This window comes from Leptosomus discolor, chromosome 1 (genome assembly GCF_034619465.1).
Source record: "Leptosomus discolor isolate bLepDis1 chromosome 1, bLepDis1.hap2, whole genome shotgun sequence".
NCBI classification, from domain to species: domain Eukaryota; kingdom Metazoa; phylum Chordata; class Aves; order Leptosomiformes; family Leptosomidae; genus Leptosomus; species Leptosomus discolor.
This window is the reverse complement of record NC_141391.1, coordinates 86,620,670-86,635,081: the sequence shown is the minus strand read 5'-3', so window position 1 is coordinate 86,635,081 and position 14,412 is coordinate 86,620,670. Positions and strand designations below refer to the sequence as shown.

General features: G+C 45.5%; 1 protein-coding gene across 1 annotated transcript in view; it reads left to right on the top strand.

Annotated features, from left to right (window-relative positions):
• Positions 1–10,776: 10,776 nt before the first annotated feature.
• The window catches only part of MAP3K15 (mitogen-activated protein kinase kinase kinase 15), an 84,932-nt gene continuing 81,296 nt past the window's right edge, over positions 10,777–14,412 (top strand). Inside the window, exon 1 of the mRNA XM_086482048.1 lies at positions 10,777–11,107. Within this exon, the coding sequence (XP_086338174.1) occupies positions 10,777–11,107 (331 nt within the window). The remainder of the gene's footprint in view (positions 11,108–14,412) is intronic.

The window sequence follows — 14,412 nt, the reverse complement described above, 5'->3', positions numbered from 1 at the left end:
GAACGTGTGAAGGCTGCTTAAGAGAGAAGATGCCTTTCACACAGGCAGGCTGTGGTTCGAAAGGCAGGCAGGAACACTGCTTGAAAGTAGAAACAACCAACCACTCTGCAATTTCCGCGCTGAGGAGGCTTTTCAGCTGTGTGGAGGTGGCAGCGATTCCCCTGGGCTTTGCCAAGGAGAGGGTCCTCCCAGCATTGACTCCTGTTCAAGGCAAGCCTTAGCTTAAAAAGAGCCAGAGGGGTTGGGGCTGAACTCCCCACGCTAAACATCGGGTACTTGTATCCATGGTTATTATCACCAGCCAGAAATTAGATTTCGCTTGGCACCTTTTGGCCTCAGCTGACTCTTGAGCTGGCCTAGGAATCGGCAGCTGGTTGCGTGCACCCCAGCCCATTCACTCCCGGCTTCCTGCAGCTGCTTCCCTCCTCCTGCCCTCCCGCCGTGGCCCCTCTGCTCCTGCCGTTCCCCGCCTTTGGAAAATAACCAACTTCCTCAGGTCATCTGCCCTGAAGGTGGGGGTTGCCAGCAGTTCCCAGCCTGGAACAGAGCAGCTGAGGAAGCAAAAGATGCTTTTTAAATGTCTGCAGGAAGCCGTGGGGCTGTGTGTGTGCTGCCGGGCAGGCCAGAGCTCTGGGCCACCCTCCCCTCCACCTTCTACTTGGGTCACAAAGGCTGTCGGACCTACTCAGCACACTGTTGTTTGGTGTCAGCGCTTTTTATCAAGACAATTTCCAATCCCACACAGGCACAAAGTTTTGCAGGTAGCTAGTGTAAACCCCTGGCAGGCTCAGGAACAGATGCCTGAGAGACTTTCTTTGTGCTACCACAGGCTTTTCTTGAACCAGCAACTCAGCTGAGTTTCCCCTTTCAGTGCTCATAGTTCCACTGTTGGACAGTGTGAGGGTCTGGAGTGCAAACAGCTAAACTGCTCTTGTGCCTTTTATTTTTTTAAAGTATTAGAAATTTATTCATATTTTTAAATGTGTTAGTACTGTAGGATGGAAAATTTAAGATGTAAATTAATTTTGTTGAAATTATTACCCTACAACCTGGAGCACTATCTTAGTGTATTTTAGCAAGTTAAATAGCTATAATTCTAGACTAATCTCTAGAACCAGGAGAATAATTGTTCTGACACATTGTAAAGGTTACAATAGGGAGGCAGGGCCCACCAATCTCTCTCAGCCCCTCAGATAAGTAGATTTCGAACTATTTTATCTTCATTTTTTTTATGTAGGAAAAGCAACTGGAAAAGGTAGATGATAATAGTTACAGGAAAACATAACTGGCTTTTATCAGTACCATCTTAAAAGTTGTAGTAGGCTGTTTCCCTTGAAGGAGAAAACTTGAAAATTAGAGCGACAAAGCAAATTGTGTAAGAATGACCAGGCTTCACAAACAATTTTGAATATCTGAACATTAATGAAGTATCTGGTTTCAAAACTTTCTCTGGTAGAACCCCTTAACTTCACTGCGCCCAGACCTGGCATTCTCATTTGCTGGGGGAGATCATTTTCCTCAGTACAAGCAGCTCTTGCCTGCGTGCTTCGTCCCAGCTTGGGAACGGTAAATGTGCCTCCGCAAAGGGACCCATCAGGCAGCTCTTCGCCTCCTTGGATAACAGCAGTGAAGCGTTTGAGATTTTGAAAGAGAGCTTTTGGGGTTCTTCTTAGAGGTAGCGAAAATTAAGCTGGGCAGCTGCCCCGCTGCAGGCTGGCCCATCACCTGGGTTTACCCCCTTCTGGGGATGGTTTTTGTTGCGAAGGATACAAGTGCAGCAGATGGCGCAGTTCACACAGTCCGTGCTCCGTGCCCTTTCTCTTAGCACAAAGCACCAAAAAGCAGAACAACAGCTAAAGAAGGGTAAGTAGAAGAGTAGGTGCACCTGCATGGAAATTGCTGCTGCCAGATAATTTGGCTACTCTGGATGCAAAGAGCCAAATTTACTGAGCCCTGCTGGGAGCGCGGATGCAGCCATTTATCAGATAAAAGCACAAGGCAGGGGGAAACATGACATAAATTTTGAGATGCAGCAAAAGCGGTGTTGGCTGGAGAAAGCTAATTCATTGAAGGACGGTTAGTCTCTCACGGGAGGTTCAGGATGTTTGTGCTGTGACTACACAGTCACGCCTGGTGTTTGTCACTGGTCTCGAGGGAATGGAAGATTTCTGATGCTCTGACCTGAAGTACCTGCTCGCCTCAGAAACACAGCTCAATAACCTGTGCTTGGGGAGCTCTAAGAGAAGAAGGATGCCACGTTAGTGCAATGGCTATGAGCCTCAATACTGGACTTGGACTAATTGAGATAGGTTAAAGTTGAGGAGGCTGATTCAGTCAAAGTGCTGATTCAGAGCTCCCAAATGTCACCAGTGCAGCAGGTACCTGTCGCCAACGCACGACCTGGAACAGCACCTCTCTATCCAGTTGGGTGCAAGTCTGAGGTAAGCCCAAGTTCTCCCACTCACATTTTCACTCACCTTCCAGGTCCCCTAACTCAGGCCTCGTGCTTCCTCCATCTTCTCCTGCATAATTATAAATGGCATCAATCTCAGACTCTAAACCTCCTCTTGTCTTGAATCTGACACCTTCCTGCTCTAGAAGCGTATGTCCTAGCACCCCTGTGACACACAGGAAGGGAGCTGCCCACCTAAGGAAGCAGCCCACCAAAGGAAGCAGCCTACCACTTCTGCCCATGTGAAGGTGCTGTTGCTGCAGCTCAGGTAAGCCAGTTGCCTTCTGCAGGCTCTGGCTGGTGCCTCGTTGCAGGCTGGACTGAGATGTTGCTGTGCCTCTGTTAAACAGAAAGCAAGTGGGATGCTCCACAAGTTGGTTTCGTGCTGCAGTGGTGTGTGCATGCCACTTGGAAATCTGCAGTTTGTTGATCTTCCAATTTGGGGATGTAAGAGAGAGAATCTGCTGTTTGTCCTACATGCGTGCATGTGCTAAAGTAATAACCTTGTATTTTACTCCTTTGTCGCTGTGTGAATAGCGAAGAACACTCCAGAGCAATACTGAAATCATTCACGGTTTTCCAACTGGATTTAAACTTCTGGAGAAAACAAGGCTGTCAGGTAACAAAAAGGATTACCTTTTACTCCTGCTTCTGGAAATCTTACTGCTATCATCAGCTCAACTCTTTTCTTCAAATAGCTGGTATTTGGAATTTCCCACATCAAAAGAGGCAGGTATTTCTATTACAAGGCTATTAGCAAAGCATCTGTTGGTTCCTATGAAAAGGTCAGGAATGCTCCGTGCTTTCTAGGTGTCTTGGATTAGAACAGAAAGTGAGTTATTCACTTGTTTTTCACTGCCAAGTGCAGGAAGAAACTCTTCGGTACTTTGACAGAAATGTGATTTGACACAATGATGGGCTGAAGGTGTCACATAGCATTATAAAACTTTTCTGGAATGATTCCAATCATACCAGCAGATAGATGTCTGAAAAGAGACTGCATTTGAGTGACAATGCATCTGGCCGTAAAATTTTCTAACTACAAGAGTGACGTGTTATTTGGCAGTGGCTTTAATAGCCTTGAGCATGTGACGCTGCTCTAGCAAAGAATAACTATAATACGAGTTGACAAAGCAGAGAAGACGAAGTGTCTGGCATTGCACCTTGTCTCACCGTGTAACCAGGAGAGCTTCAGGACCAGTAGCAGACTGGTGTGCAGTAAGTTTTAGGTACATTCAGGTCCCATCATTAAAAGTGCTGAGAACTGCACCTAGCCAAACCCAAATACTAAAATCGGACCCAATGCTAATAAGCTCACGCTTACAAAGCAAGGGCATCATGTGAGCAGAGAAAATAGTTGCGAGAGGTTTTGAGAAAGGCTTAGTGTTGCTCTCTGCCTCACTAGGTGCCTTAGCTGTGCTCCTACCAATTACTGCCTGCTTCTCCCACAAGTTTTTGCACTGCTAGTTCATTCATGTGAATTACTTATGGATTTAAAAAAAAAAAAAAAAAGCCTCTGTTCTGGACATTGGTAGGCTGATTCTTTGTGTATCAAGCTCATATTTAATAAATTTTGCAGTTTCTTGACTGCTGTAACAAGAAAATGTGAGTGCAATTTCAGGATTCTTACTGAAGTTGTACTAAACTTCTGTATCTGCTTAAACGTATGAAGTTTTCTTTAGTACCTATGATAAAAGTGTGTATCAACACAACAGATGGGAGTTTTTATTTGTCACTTCAAAGCAACTCTTGCCTCCTCAGGATTCCTTTACTTTTCGCAGTCCTGACTGGTAATACCCAAACCGTTGTGATTACAGATACTTAAAACGCTTTTAAACAGTGTTTGCTTTGCTAAGCTTCTAAGCCCCATGTATCCTCAGGTATCTGGCATCTGTGGCAATACAAAAATCGCCTAAATGTGAATAAAAATGAACCACGTATTCTAGTCCTCTCTGTTGTTTGTACCATACGTGTGCAGAACCATGTTGTGTTCCCTGCCACAGTCTCAATTTTGCTGGCTTGTTGTTAATCAGTAGACAGAACAAGCCTGTTTAACTGGAATAAAAGTGAATATTCAGGTGGCCTTTATCATGAATATTTCCTCAGTGAGAAATAACTTGAGAAAGGCCAGAAGGGAGAATCTTGTTTTATTTTAAAACAGTATGTAAGAACAACTGCAATGAAAGCACTGAGCCGTGACGCCTAAAGAAGTCAAAGATACTTTGATCAAGCTGAAAACAGGAAAATTAACGAGGCTCAGTAAGAATATTTAATCTGCCTGTGCAAACATTTTAAAACAGAACTCTTGAAGCTGCTGCTTATTCCTCAAGAAAACGTATCTCACCCCTAGGACCTGCTGAATTGGAGAGAGACCTGACACAAGGAGCAATCTGTTTGGTTTAGTATTGCGGAAGAGAAAATATTTGTCATGTCAAGTGGCTATATGAGTGAAGAGATCTAGGGCTGATAACGTATTAATATCTAGTATTTGAGTACTAAAAATCAGAATGATACAGGCAGTCAGCTGAGGACTCCATCCTCCTAAGTTGAAAGTTTTCACTTTTCCCAGGTTTTCTTGAGGTTTTCTCTAGCATCAGTCATCTTAGTGGGGGTTCAGAAATTTCAGGGTCAAAGGGAGGTCTTTCTGGATGAGGGCCTGGTTTGGTTTTCTCCACCTAAAGTATAAACTGGAAGTTATTTGAAATGTCTTGAAAAGTGGAGATAAGTGATTTTCTCTTTGACTAATTGAGTAAAGATTATATTTTTGAGAACTTGAGTTAACTTCTGGCTCTAAGCTGGCTGTTTGCTCCTCAGTTCCTGAACTGAGTGAGGAAGGCCGGAGAGCCACAGCTACTTAAATCAGAACAAAGTTTTTAACCAGACTTTAAAAATGCACGTGCCTGAGTATTGCATTGCTGAACTGATCTAGCTGTCTGATAGAGAGAAATCATGTAAATAAAGCCAGCTATCAGCCACATAGAAAGTGTGAGCTCTCTGCATGGACAGAGGTTCACGAAAGGTTGTTGTGGGGTTTGTTTTTTTTTTTTTTTATCCTTCTATTTGCTTCTGTATTTACTGGTGGGTTGTTTTGCTGGGTTTTTTTTGTTGCTTTTCAAATTTATTTCAAATGCAGACAGTCATCTATAAGGGATATTCTGGCTTTGTGGAAGCTATTGAGAAGCCCTGCATAATTTCATCACTGCTAGCCTGCACTCGTTGGTCACTCACACTCCCAAAGTCTTGCCCTACAACTACTCAAAATCCAAAGGCAATAACTTTTGATTAGAGTGCCGGATGTGCTGAAAACTAAAGGAGATGAGGAATTTGGAATCAAAGCCAATTTTTAAATGGGTTACATTTTGCTCTGTGTACTTATGAGCACGCAGACCATATGTATAACATTATCATTCTCCGGCAGGCGGAGAGGAAAGGAAGAGAAAGGTCACCCTTTGGCCAACTTTGTATTTCATACAAGATGTCACTCTGTCCTTCATTTGCAAGGGGTGGTGACGAGCAGACGCTGTGTGCAACATGCTCCCCCATGCAAACCAGTGGATCTGAACGGAAAGCTGAGCTAGGGATTACATGCTTTGATCCAGCAGTCATTTTCTTTGCCTTCGCTCTTTGTCAGTAGGTCAGATGAGCTTGTGAGGCCTCACGCTCTCCAGTGAAAGAAAAGCAAGAGGAGTTCCCCTGCTCTCTGAACCCAGTTGCAATGTTGATTTGGTGGCCAAGGTGTTTTGACTTTGCATCACTCTGAGGCACCCAAGCTCCCCCTTGCAAAACAGGTGTGCTTTGCTGCAAGTCAACTTTCAAAGCTTGTGGCATTTTTAGGCCTCTTTGTGAAGCTTTTCTTCAAGAACGACCTGTGTCGCTTGGCTTCCGTTGTATTGAGTTAACATTTTGAATCTGACTTTTGAACGTCACCAAGCAGTCTATTAGACTTCTTAGGGAGACTTCACAGCATTTTATTTAAACTCTAGTAAAGCTTCTATGTAATGACCTTGAAAAGGAAAATACCTTTTATCTGGATCCATGCTTTAAAAAAAAAAAAAAATCTTATCTTCCTGTTCAGTAGAGAAACTATTATCCTCCTTATCCACATGACAGCAGTATCTGTATGATTACCTGGAGACCTGCTCACTGTGAATGAAAATAAGTGGGATAGCACAGTAGCAACAGTAATACCAAAAAGTCCATTAACAAAGTGTTTGCTCAAAGTAGTTTAAACACCACAAATTGCATTCTCTTGTGGAAGCTTGGTACAGTGGCTTGCCAGGAAAGAATTTGGACATCAAAATATTTCCCCCAGTGCCTGATCTTCACAACACAAGAAAAATTCTCACATCTAGGAAGCAGAGGTCAGGCTTTTCTGGATGGATGTCTGTGCCAGGCGGCTGTTGCCCTGACAGTGCATCTTGGGGAGCCTGCACAGGACGCTGCCGCCTGGGACGCAAGGGCTGGAGGGAGATGTGGTTGTGGCTAAGGATGGGCCCGTGTGTGAGGCTGGTCAGTGCCGAGCGCCCGTGGACAGACTCCTGGGCACCTCCGCAGCAGGTGGGATGGACACCTGGATGCTGTGCTGGCGGGCTGTCTTCAGGAAATGCTGCCGGGGCACAGGCGGGTGGATTTGCACTTGGGAAGAACAGCTCAGATCTGCAGGTTCCCCACAGACCTGGGTGTCCTCTGGGTTACTTGGTACCTACCTGAACCAAGAGATCTTTCCCTGACCCTGGGTAAAATGGCAGGAGCACTCTTTATAGTTGAAAATAACGTAAGAGTGCAATGAAATTGCAGCCTGACATGTATGCCACCAGTTCCTGGGCACGTTTTCTTTAAAAAAAAAAAGGAAGCTAAGGTATGCTGTAGCCGTATATGCATCAGGAGAAACGGTGGCACGTCTGCCGGTGGAGGCAAACTTTATATCAATTTACAGCTGAGCTTTACAGTTTGAACTGTAGCTTCATAGCCCTGGGAAAAAAAGGAAAGTCGTGCTCCCCATTAGCCCGGTTATGTCTAGAGAAACAACTGCTGCTCAGGGATTTGCAAAATGGAAAAAAAAAAAAAAAAAAAAAGGTGGTTTCAAGGACGTCTATTTTCTTTGGAGCACTTGCTGTCGTTGTGAATTGTAGCGAACACATTGCTATATTGCTCCTGGTGTCTAAGCAGTAATTAATATTCTGCACTAAGTGGATTTGATAAGTGCAAAATGCTGCCTGAGAAAATCACAGCATCATCTTTACCTTACTGTATAAGAGCAAATGTTGGCTTCTGGGTTTATGCTCCGTTTTGTTAGGCTGCATTCTGTGCAAAGGCTAAAGGTCTTGGAAAGGTGTATGAAAGCTGAATGGTCACTTCTGGCCTGGACCTTTGAATAGGCAACTCTGGGGTCAGAGTGGCTCGTTTTAGAACCTCGTTACTGGACCACATTTCCAAAAGAGGAAAGAGTGTTGCATGACTCACCTTTTTTTCTCCTAGATGGAACATTTTTCGGTTTGCACAGAAACAGTTCAAATATCCCAAAATCTGAATCTCCCACCTATTCTCACTCAGGTGACTTGTGAGATCTGAAGATACTGTTGCTCAGTGGGAGTATCAGGCACACCAGCACTGAGCCACAGTTTTTGAAGACTCGGTTGCAGTGTAGGAAATGAAGCTTCTTCCTTTAAAAACACTCCTTGCTTCTAGCATCAAAAAGAGTGTACGAACTCTGAACAAATTGCACCAGGTTAAACTGCTGAAAATGGATATTCAGAGCATGGCAGCTTGTTAGGAAAAATGCCCAAGGAATGGCGAGGATACTGTTTGCGAGATGAGTTAATATAATTAAGAAAAGGGGGAAATATCATTTTTTAATTACATTGACAAAAAGTATCTGCTAAGAGAGACTATCAGCTTCTTTTGAGACCAAGAGACAGATCTCCCAGTGAGCAATTTAAAATAGTACCAAATGTTAAAAACTGCAAAATGAAACCCAAAGACATGTCTTAGATCTACAATAAACCAGATTTTGATAATCTCTAGAAGGCAGAAAAAGCTTATTTAGTATGTCTCAGTGACATCCCGCTACGGGAGTCTATTCTGCATTTGATCTAAATTGACACTTCAACAATTTGCACGATTACAGAAAGCACCACACCATGCATCTGTTGTTCTGAACCCATTAAACTGCAATTCTGTTTTTGCATGTTAGTTGCTGAAAGCCCAAGAATGTTTTTGAGTAAGACAAACGTTTTTCTGTGCAAATAAACCCTTACCTTTGCCAGTATTGTATTTTCCATTTCAAGTTTTACTACCAGCCGTTCAACCAAACTTTCTTGTAATGCAAAAAATACAAAGTAAGATTTGTATTGGGGAGGATCACAAACGTATGTGCTAGTGCTTTTTGTTGGTCAAAGGCTTCCATGCGCACACTGAGATTCTTCTAAATGAACATTTAGATTTTTCTCCTGTTACATCAGCTAATTGGTGCATTACTGGATCAAGGCTAATGGAGTTACAGTTGTCACATAAAAAAGCTTGTTCTTGCCTAAAGAGGAAAGCTGCCAGGAATGAGTGGGATCTCTGGTGGCTGCAGTACATCATGCCTCCGAAGTCTCATGTACTAGTCCTTCTGTCAAAAAAGCACACACACCCCCAAGCTGTGGACCAAATCCAATAGTTTTTTTGTCCCAAACTCTCCAAAATGAGAAACGGGTTTGCCTCTTGATTATTTATCCACATTCTCTCTAAAGTCCTTACGAGCAATCATGAACGCTGCACAGCCCTATGCTGTGCTCATGCTGGAGCATCTCTCAGAAAGGCTGGCTACCGCAGTTCTTGTTACGGTCACCAAACCATGGTGTCAGACACCTAAAGGGGAGAATACTGTGCTGTAAGCCTTCGGTTGTTTCTTTTGTTGTATTACAGCACATGGTAAAAATATTAATCTCCGATAGCCATGAGGAGCCATGCTGCAGCAGAAGGCGAGGACGCTGTTCGTTTATAAACTCTTCTGTCACAGTGAGTAAAAAATGAGATGAAAAAGCTTTCTGGACAGGTTTACTACTTCAAATACAAATTTGCTTGAGGATTGCGGTTTTCCACTGCTCCTCTGATGGCCGGTAGGCCATGGTTTGCTTAGTGTACATTGGTGTCCTTTTGACAGCCAGGGTACAAGGCTGAGGCACAGAGCTACCCAGGGGCAGCCTGCCTCTCATGCTCTCTCACTGCAAGTGTCTACAACTTGCCCAGCAGCAGCGCCAAAGCTGAGGCTGCCGTTGTCGGTTCAGCTGGTAAGAAAAACATGTGAGGAAATGAGATGCTCAGTTAGTTTTGTTCTTACAGTGAAGCCAGGAGTTGCCACAGAGTTTCTAGGAGCTGACTTTGCCATGACTGTGGGAGATTTTAAAGAAAAGAGAGGGAATTTAAGGATGAACTATGCTTCTGATATGCTTTGTCTGTGGTCAAAGTCGTTTAAACAGCAACGGAAAGAAGAATCCGTGGGGAAGAGGCTATGATGGAGCGAGCCAAGGGAAGAAAAAGCAGTCGCCTTCGCTGCTCCGGAAACAGAGCGGCTCTAAGGCGCCCACAGCGGGCAGGCCTCCCGGTTCGGTGGGCGGCGGGGAGCCCGGCCGGGGCCGAGCCGCCCCTCACGGCGGGTAAACGGCTCCCAACGGCCGCGCGCGCGGGGCAGGGGAAAGGCCCCTCAGGGCGGCCCGGGGGGAAGCGCGGCGGTGACAGCCCGGCTCGCCTTCACCCCAGCCCTGTGTAACCCTCAGGGGAACCCTAGCGGGGCGCACGGTGCCACCGCGTAAAGCGACAACCGCAGCCACCGCCGTCACGGCAGAGCGGCGGGCGGTGCGCGGAGGTACTGCTCGCACGGCGAGGGGCGGGGAAGGGAAGTAATAAAAGAGGCGCGGTCGCCCCGACGGTGCGTTCTCCTTCTCGGTACCGCTTTGGCCGTGGAGGGGAACGGGGAGTTTGTCTCGGGAAGGCACGGCGGTGCTGTCCGGCTGCGCCGCCCTGGAGGGAAGCCGAGCTGCGCGCCGCGCTTCCCCCGGGCTGCCCCGTCTTGGGGAGGGCGGCGCCGAGCTCCGCTCCGAGCCGGCCGCCTTCACCTCGCCCCACCTCGTCCCCGTGCCCGCCCGCCGGGGAGCGGCACCGCCCGGCCGCAGCGCCCAGCCGCGGAGGCGAGGGGAGAAGCGCGGGTGGAAGGGCCGCCGGGAGGGAGGGAGCCGCCTCGCCCTTCGCCGCCGGAGTTTGCCCAACTGTTTGCGATGGGGCGCGGCCCCGCCTGAGCACCTGCCGGCAGCCACCGGCTCCCCTCGGCCCTCGACGCCGCTATGGAGAGCCCCGCGGGCGGCGGCATGGCAGCGGAGCCGGCGCACCCCTGCGCGGAGCCGGAGCTGCCGGCTGCCGGCCCGGCTGAGGCGGCGGCGGGCGGTGGGGAGGCGGCGGAGGTCGGGGCGGTAGCCCCGCGGCCGCGCTGCCTGCGGGCCGTGTACGTGCTGAACGACCCGCCCAAGGAGGGCGCCGGGGCGCGGAGCGCCGAGGCCGGGGCGCAGCAGTGCCTGCTGCGGGCCTGCGAGGCCGAGGGGGCCCAGCTCGGCACGGTCAACTTCGGGGAGCTGGACTTCGGGGAGACGGCGGTGCTGGATGCCTTCTACGACGCGGGTGAGCAGGCTGGGCTGAGGCGGGGCCGCGGGGCGGGGGCTCAGGCTCGCCCCTGCCCGGGTTGTCTGGGGTCACTGCTGGCCGAGCCGGGGAAGGCTCGGTAAAGGTGGTGCCGGAGAGGCCAGGGAAGAGGGGGAACGGGGCAAACGTGAGTCTGGGAGGGGGTCTTGAGAAGGAGTGTGGAGACAGGACAATGGCTGCGAGGAGAATCTCATGTGATGAGAGCAAGAGGCTGGTCTTCAGGAGCGTCCTGCACGTGGAGGAGGAGATGTGAGAAAAAAAATCAGGCCCTTACACCATCTCTTTCAGTCACCACAATGTGTTGCCCTAGCAGCACTGGGGATCCTACGGTACCAACCAAGCCTTAAGAGGTAGCAAAATCCTTGCTAGTGTGATTTGCTAAGAACCCTTTTTCAGCTCCCAGCTTGGTTGGGAGTTTAGAGTGAGACATGGCATGAAGACAGGCCATCCAGAAGTCTCTGAGCTGGCTTGACCTGGTGGTTTGTGTTCTCCAACTCCAGACCTGGACAATAAGTTTGGCTTGCATGTGACCAGGAACAGAGTGATCCAGCATTGCTCTGAACAAGGCAGTGTAGAAGTGTGCCCTGAGGAAGAAGACTTGTGAGTGTTAACCACCCTGTCCAGGCTCCAGCTGGTGACTGGTGTCTGGTGGTTCAAAAGAAGGCTGCTGTCCCTTTTCCACTCAAAAAACACCTGGCTGGTTGGGCACTATGGCAGAGAATTGGGAGCTTTTTGAGCAAGAAAAGGAAGCCCCTGAGTCAATAGTATTATTAAAACTAATCAAGGTGAGCATGTGGACATGTTGCAGACATACTTTTTCTTGTGTCCATATGAGCAGGCATTAGGAAACAGGAGATTTCATAGACTCCAAAGAGGGTAAGTCCATGTTGATGTCCAACTTTCACAAGAACTTTGTTTTGCTCATGAGATGTGTTAAAGAATACTTTGTAAAACTTTGTTCTTATTTTAAATTCTCATAAGATGATGAGTCTATTTCACCCCCCCGATAAGTCACCTAAATATTGAGGAACTTCACATCTTTTGTTATTTTTTAACTTCCCAGTCAGAGGATTTTTTTATATCTCTCCTAACAAGGTTGACAAGTGTGTAATAAATATATGCTTTGTGTGTCTTAGTACACAACCATGAACAAGCAGTTTCTTTGTGTGTCTATCTCTAGTATTTTTGTAGCCCTTCTGAAGGTAAGCATAATAGTGTACTCATGGATGCAAAATTATTTTTCTGTTTCTACAAAATAGTCCTATTACTGTGTTATGCACACACCTGCTCTGCATTCTACTGAGAGTTTAAGACAGTTATTTAAAATGTTTTCTTAAGTTGTTGCATTCTGAAGTGAGTGCCTCTTGTCTGGGAATGTGGCCTACCTTCGCAGACTTTTGCATTCAAGTCATCTTGTAGGACGAAGATCGTTTTATCAGTGATTAATATCACTTTGTAATAGTAAAGTGTCTTGTCACTGGATACTCCTGCCACACTCTTATGTCAGGTTTAGTCAGCAAATATTTTATATCATTTTTAGTGTCCATTAAAAACTAATTGAATAGTCCTGAACCAGAAATTGTTCCAAAGGAAACTGCTCAAAATAGTCTTTGTGTGGATTTCTTTCCAGTAGCAGCATTTTGAGATCAGCCAGGGTGACAAAGGATGCTTTGGTCAAAGTACCCTTTAATGATAAGTTACCTGTATTAAGAGAATCTCAGGTGTATTAACATAAGTCACCTTTATCAACTAGACCTGCAAGCTGTCAAAAACCAGAGAGGCTTATTTGTGTGTACATACCTTTTTGAAAACCATGCTTGAATGTGTTAGTGTTTTAACATTAATCTGTTGTCAGGGGTCCCAAATTAACTAGTATTAACTGCAATGTTACCCTGAAAATGCAAGCATTCTTCATTTTAAAAAAATGCTGTTAAGTATAAGCAATCATTTTAACACAGTATTTACTTTGCTCTTCGATTGTTTTAATATTTTATTAAGTAGCTCTGCTAGCATCAACATTTTTAATAGCCTTTTTGTTATTGCATTGCTGCAGTTACTGTCTCTGTTTTATAATTGAACATCTCTGTACTTCCCTTTCAGCTTTTTCTAAAATAGTCAGGCTGTACTGATGTTTGCCCCATCCTTTGGAGTTTCCCCAATTCCTATGGTATATCTAAAATTGATGTGCAGAGAAATCCTCAGTCAGAACCTTTAAACTTCTAAAATTTAAACTTCTAAAATTATGCTGGCACATTGAGGTGAAATGTCTTTATCATAGTACTTGCTGCTTCATTTCCTCCTGCTACATACTAGAGAGGGGGAAATTTTGGGTTCCTTTAATGGTGTCATATGAAGTAATTGCATCTTCTTACTTCATTCTGCAAAAGGACAAAAAATATCCATTATGTTTTTCACTTTGTTGTTTTTCTTTCTTTTTTTTTTCCCTGTTTTTTTTTTTTTTAAATCTTTCTAGCGTCAGCTAACAGTGGACCTAAATTTCATATTGGATTTTCTTTACCATGGATTTTAAAGTGCTGCCTCTTTTCTTTCAGTTCTTGTTTTATTTACAATGGTCTGTCATTGTTTCCTGAGAACTTTTGTTACGTCCTTCTTGTTTTCTTGCTCTGTGTTGGTGGGTTCTCCCTGCCTTATGCTTTTGAATAGGTATCAAGCTATTATAAAAAAATGCTGAGTCTGATAATCGTTCATTTACATGCAACATTCTTAATCTGCTACCTTGCAATTTCTTTAATCCTTGAAAAATCAGTCCTTCTTAATTTCTATATTTTAGAGATACAGTTCATTGTTGCCATATTCTTTTTCCAGAATATCTGTTGGATTTGGACTGTTGGCATCTATTCAGTTCTTGACAAAGAATAACACTAAGAGTTTTAATATGAGCAGTCCTGTGGCTTATGATGAACTTTCCATGTTAGGAAATTACTGTGTGTTTACCTTAAAAAGAAAAAAATCTAAAGAAGTTTTATTACTGCCTGTGTAAAATACCGAGCAGACATTTCCCATACTGAAGATATCTATTATAACATATATTTACTTTCTGTACACCATGGGTAGAACCTCGAAAAGCAGTTCCTCTTGCTCTGTTGTGAGGGTGGGAGATCTCTAAAAGGTGCTTGCCCGTAGCCATCTCTTGGTTTACTAGTTGGAACCTTTACCAGTAAGTACCTACTGATGCTGAAAGACTGAGGAGTGAGGTCCATCTCATTGTAAATGGTAATGATGGGGTCTTAGTTAGAAGTGCTATCCATTATCCCTTTTGCTCC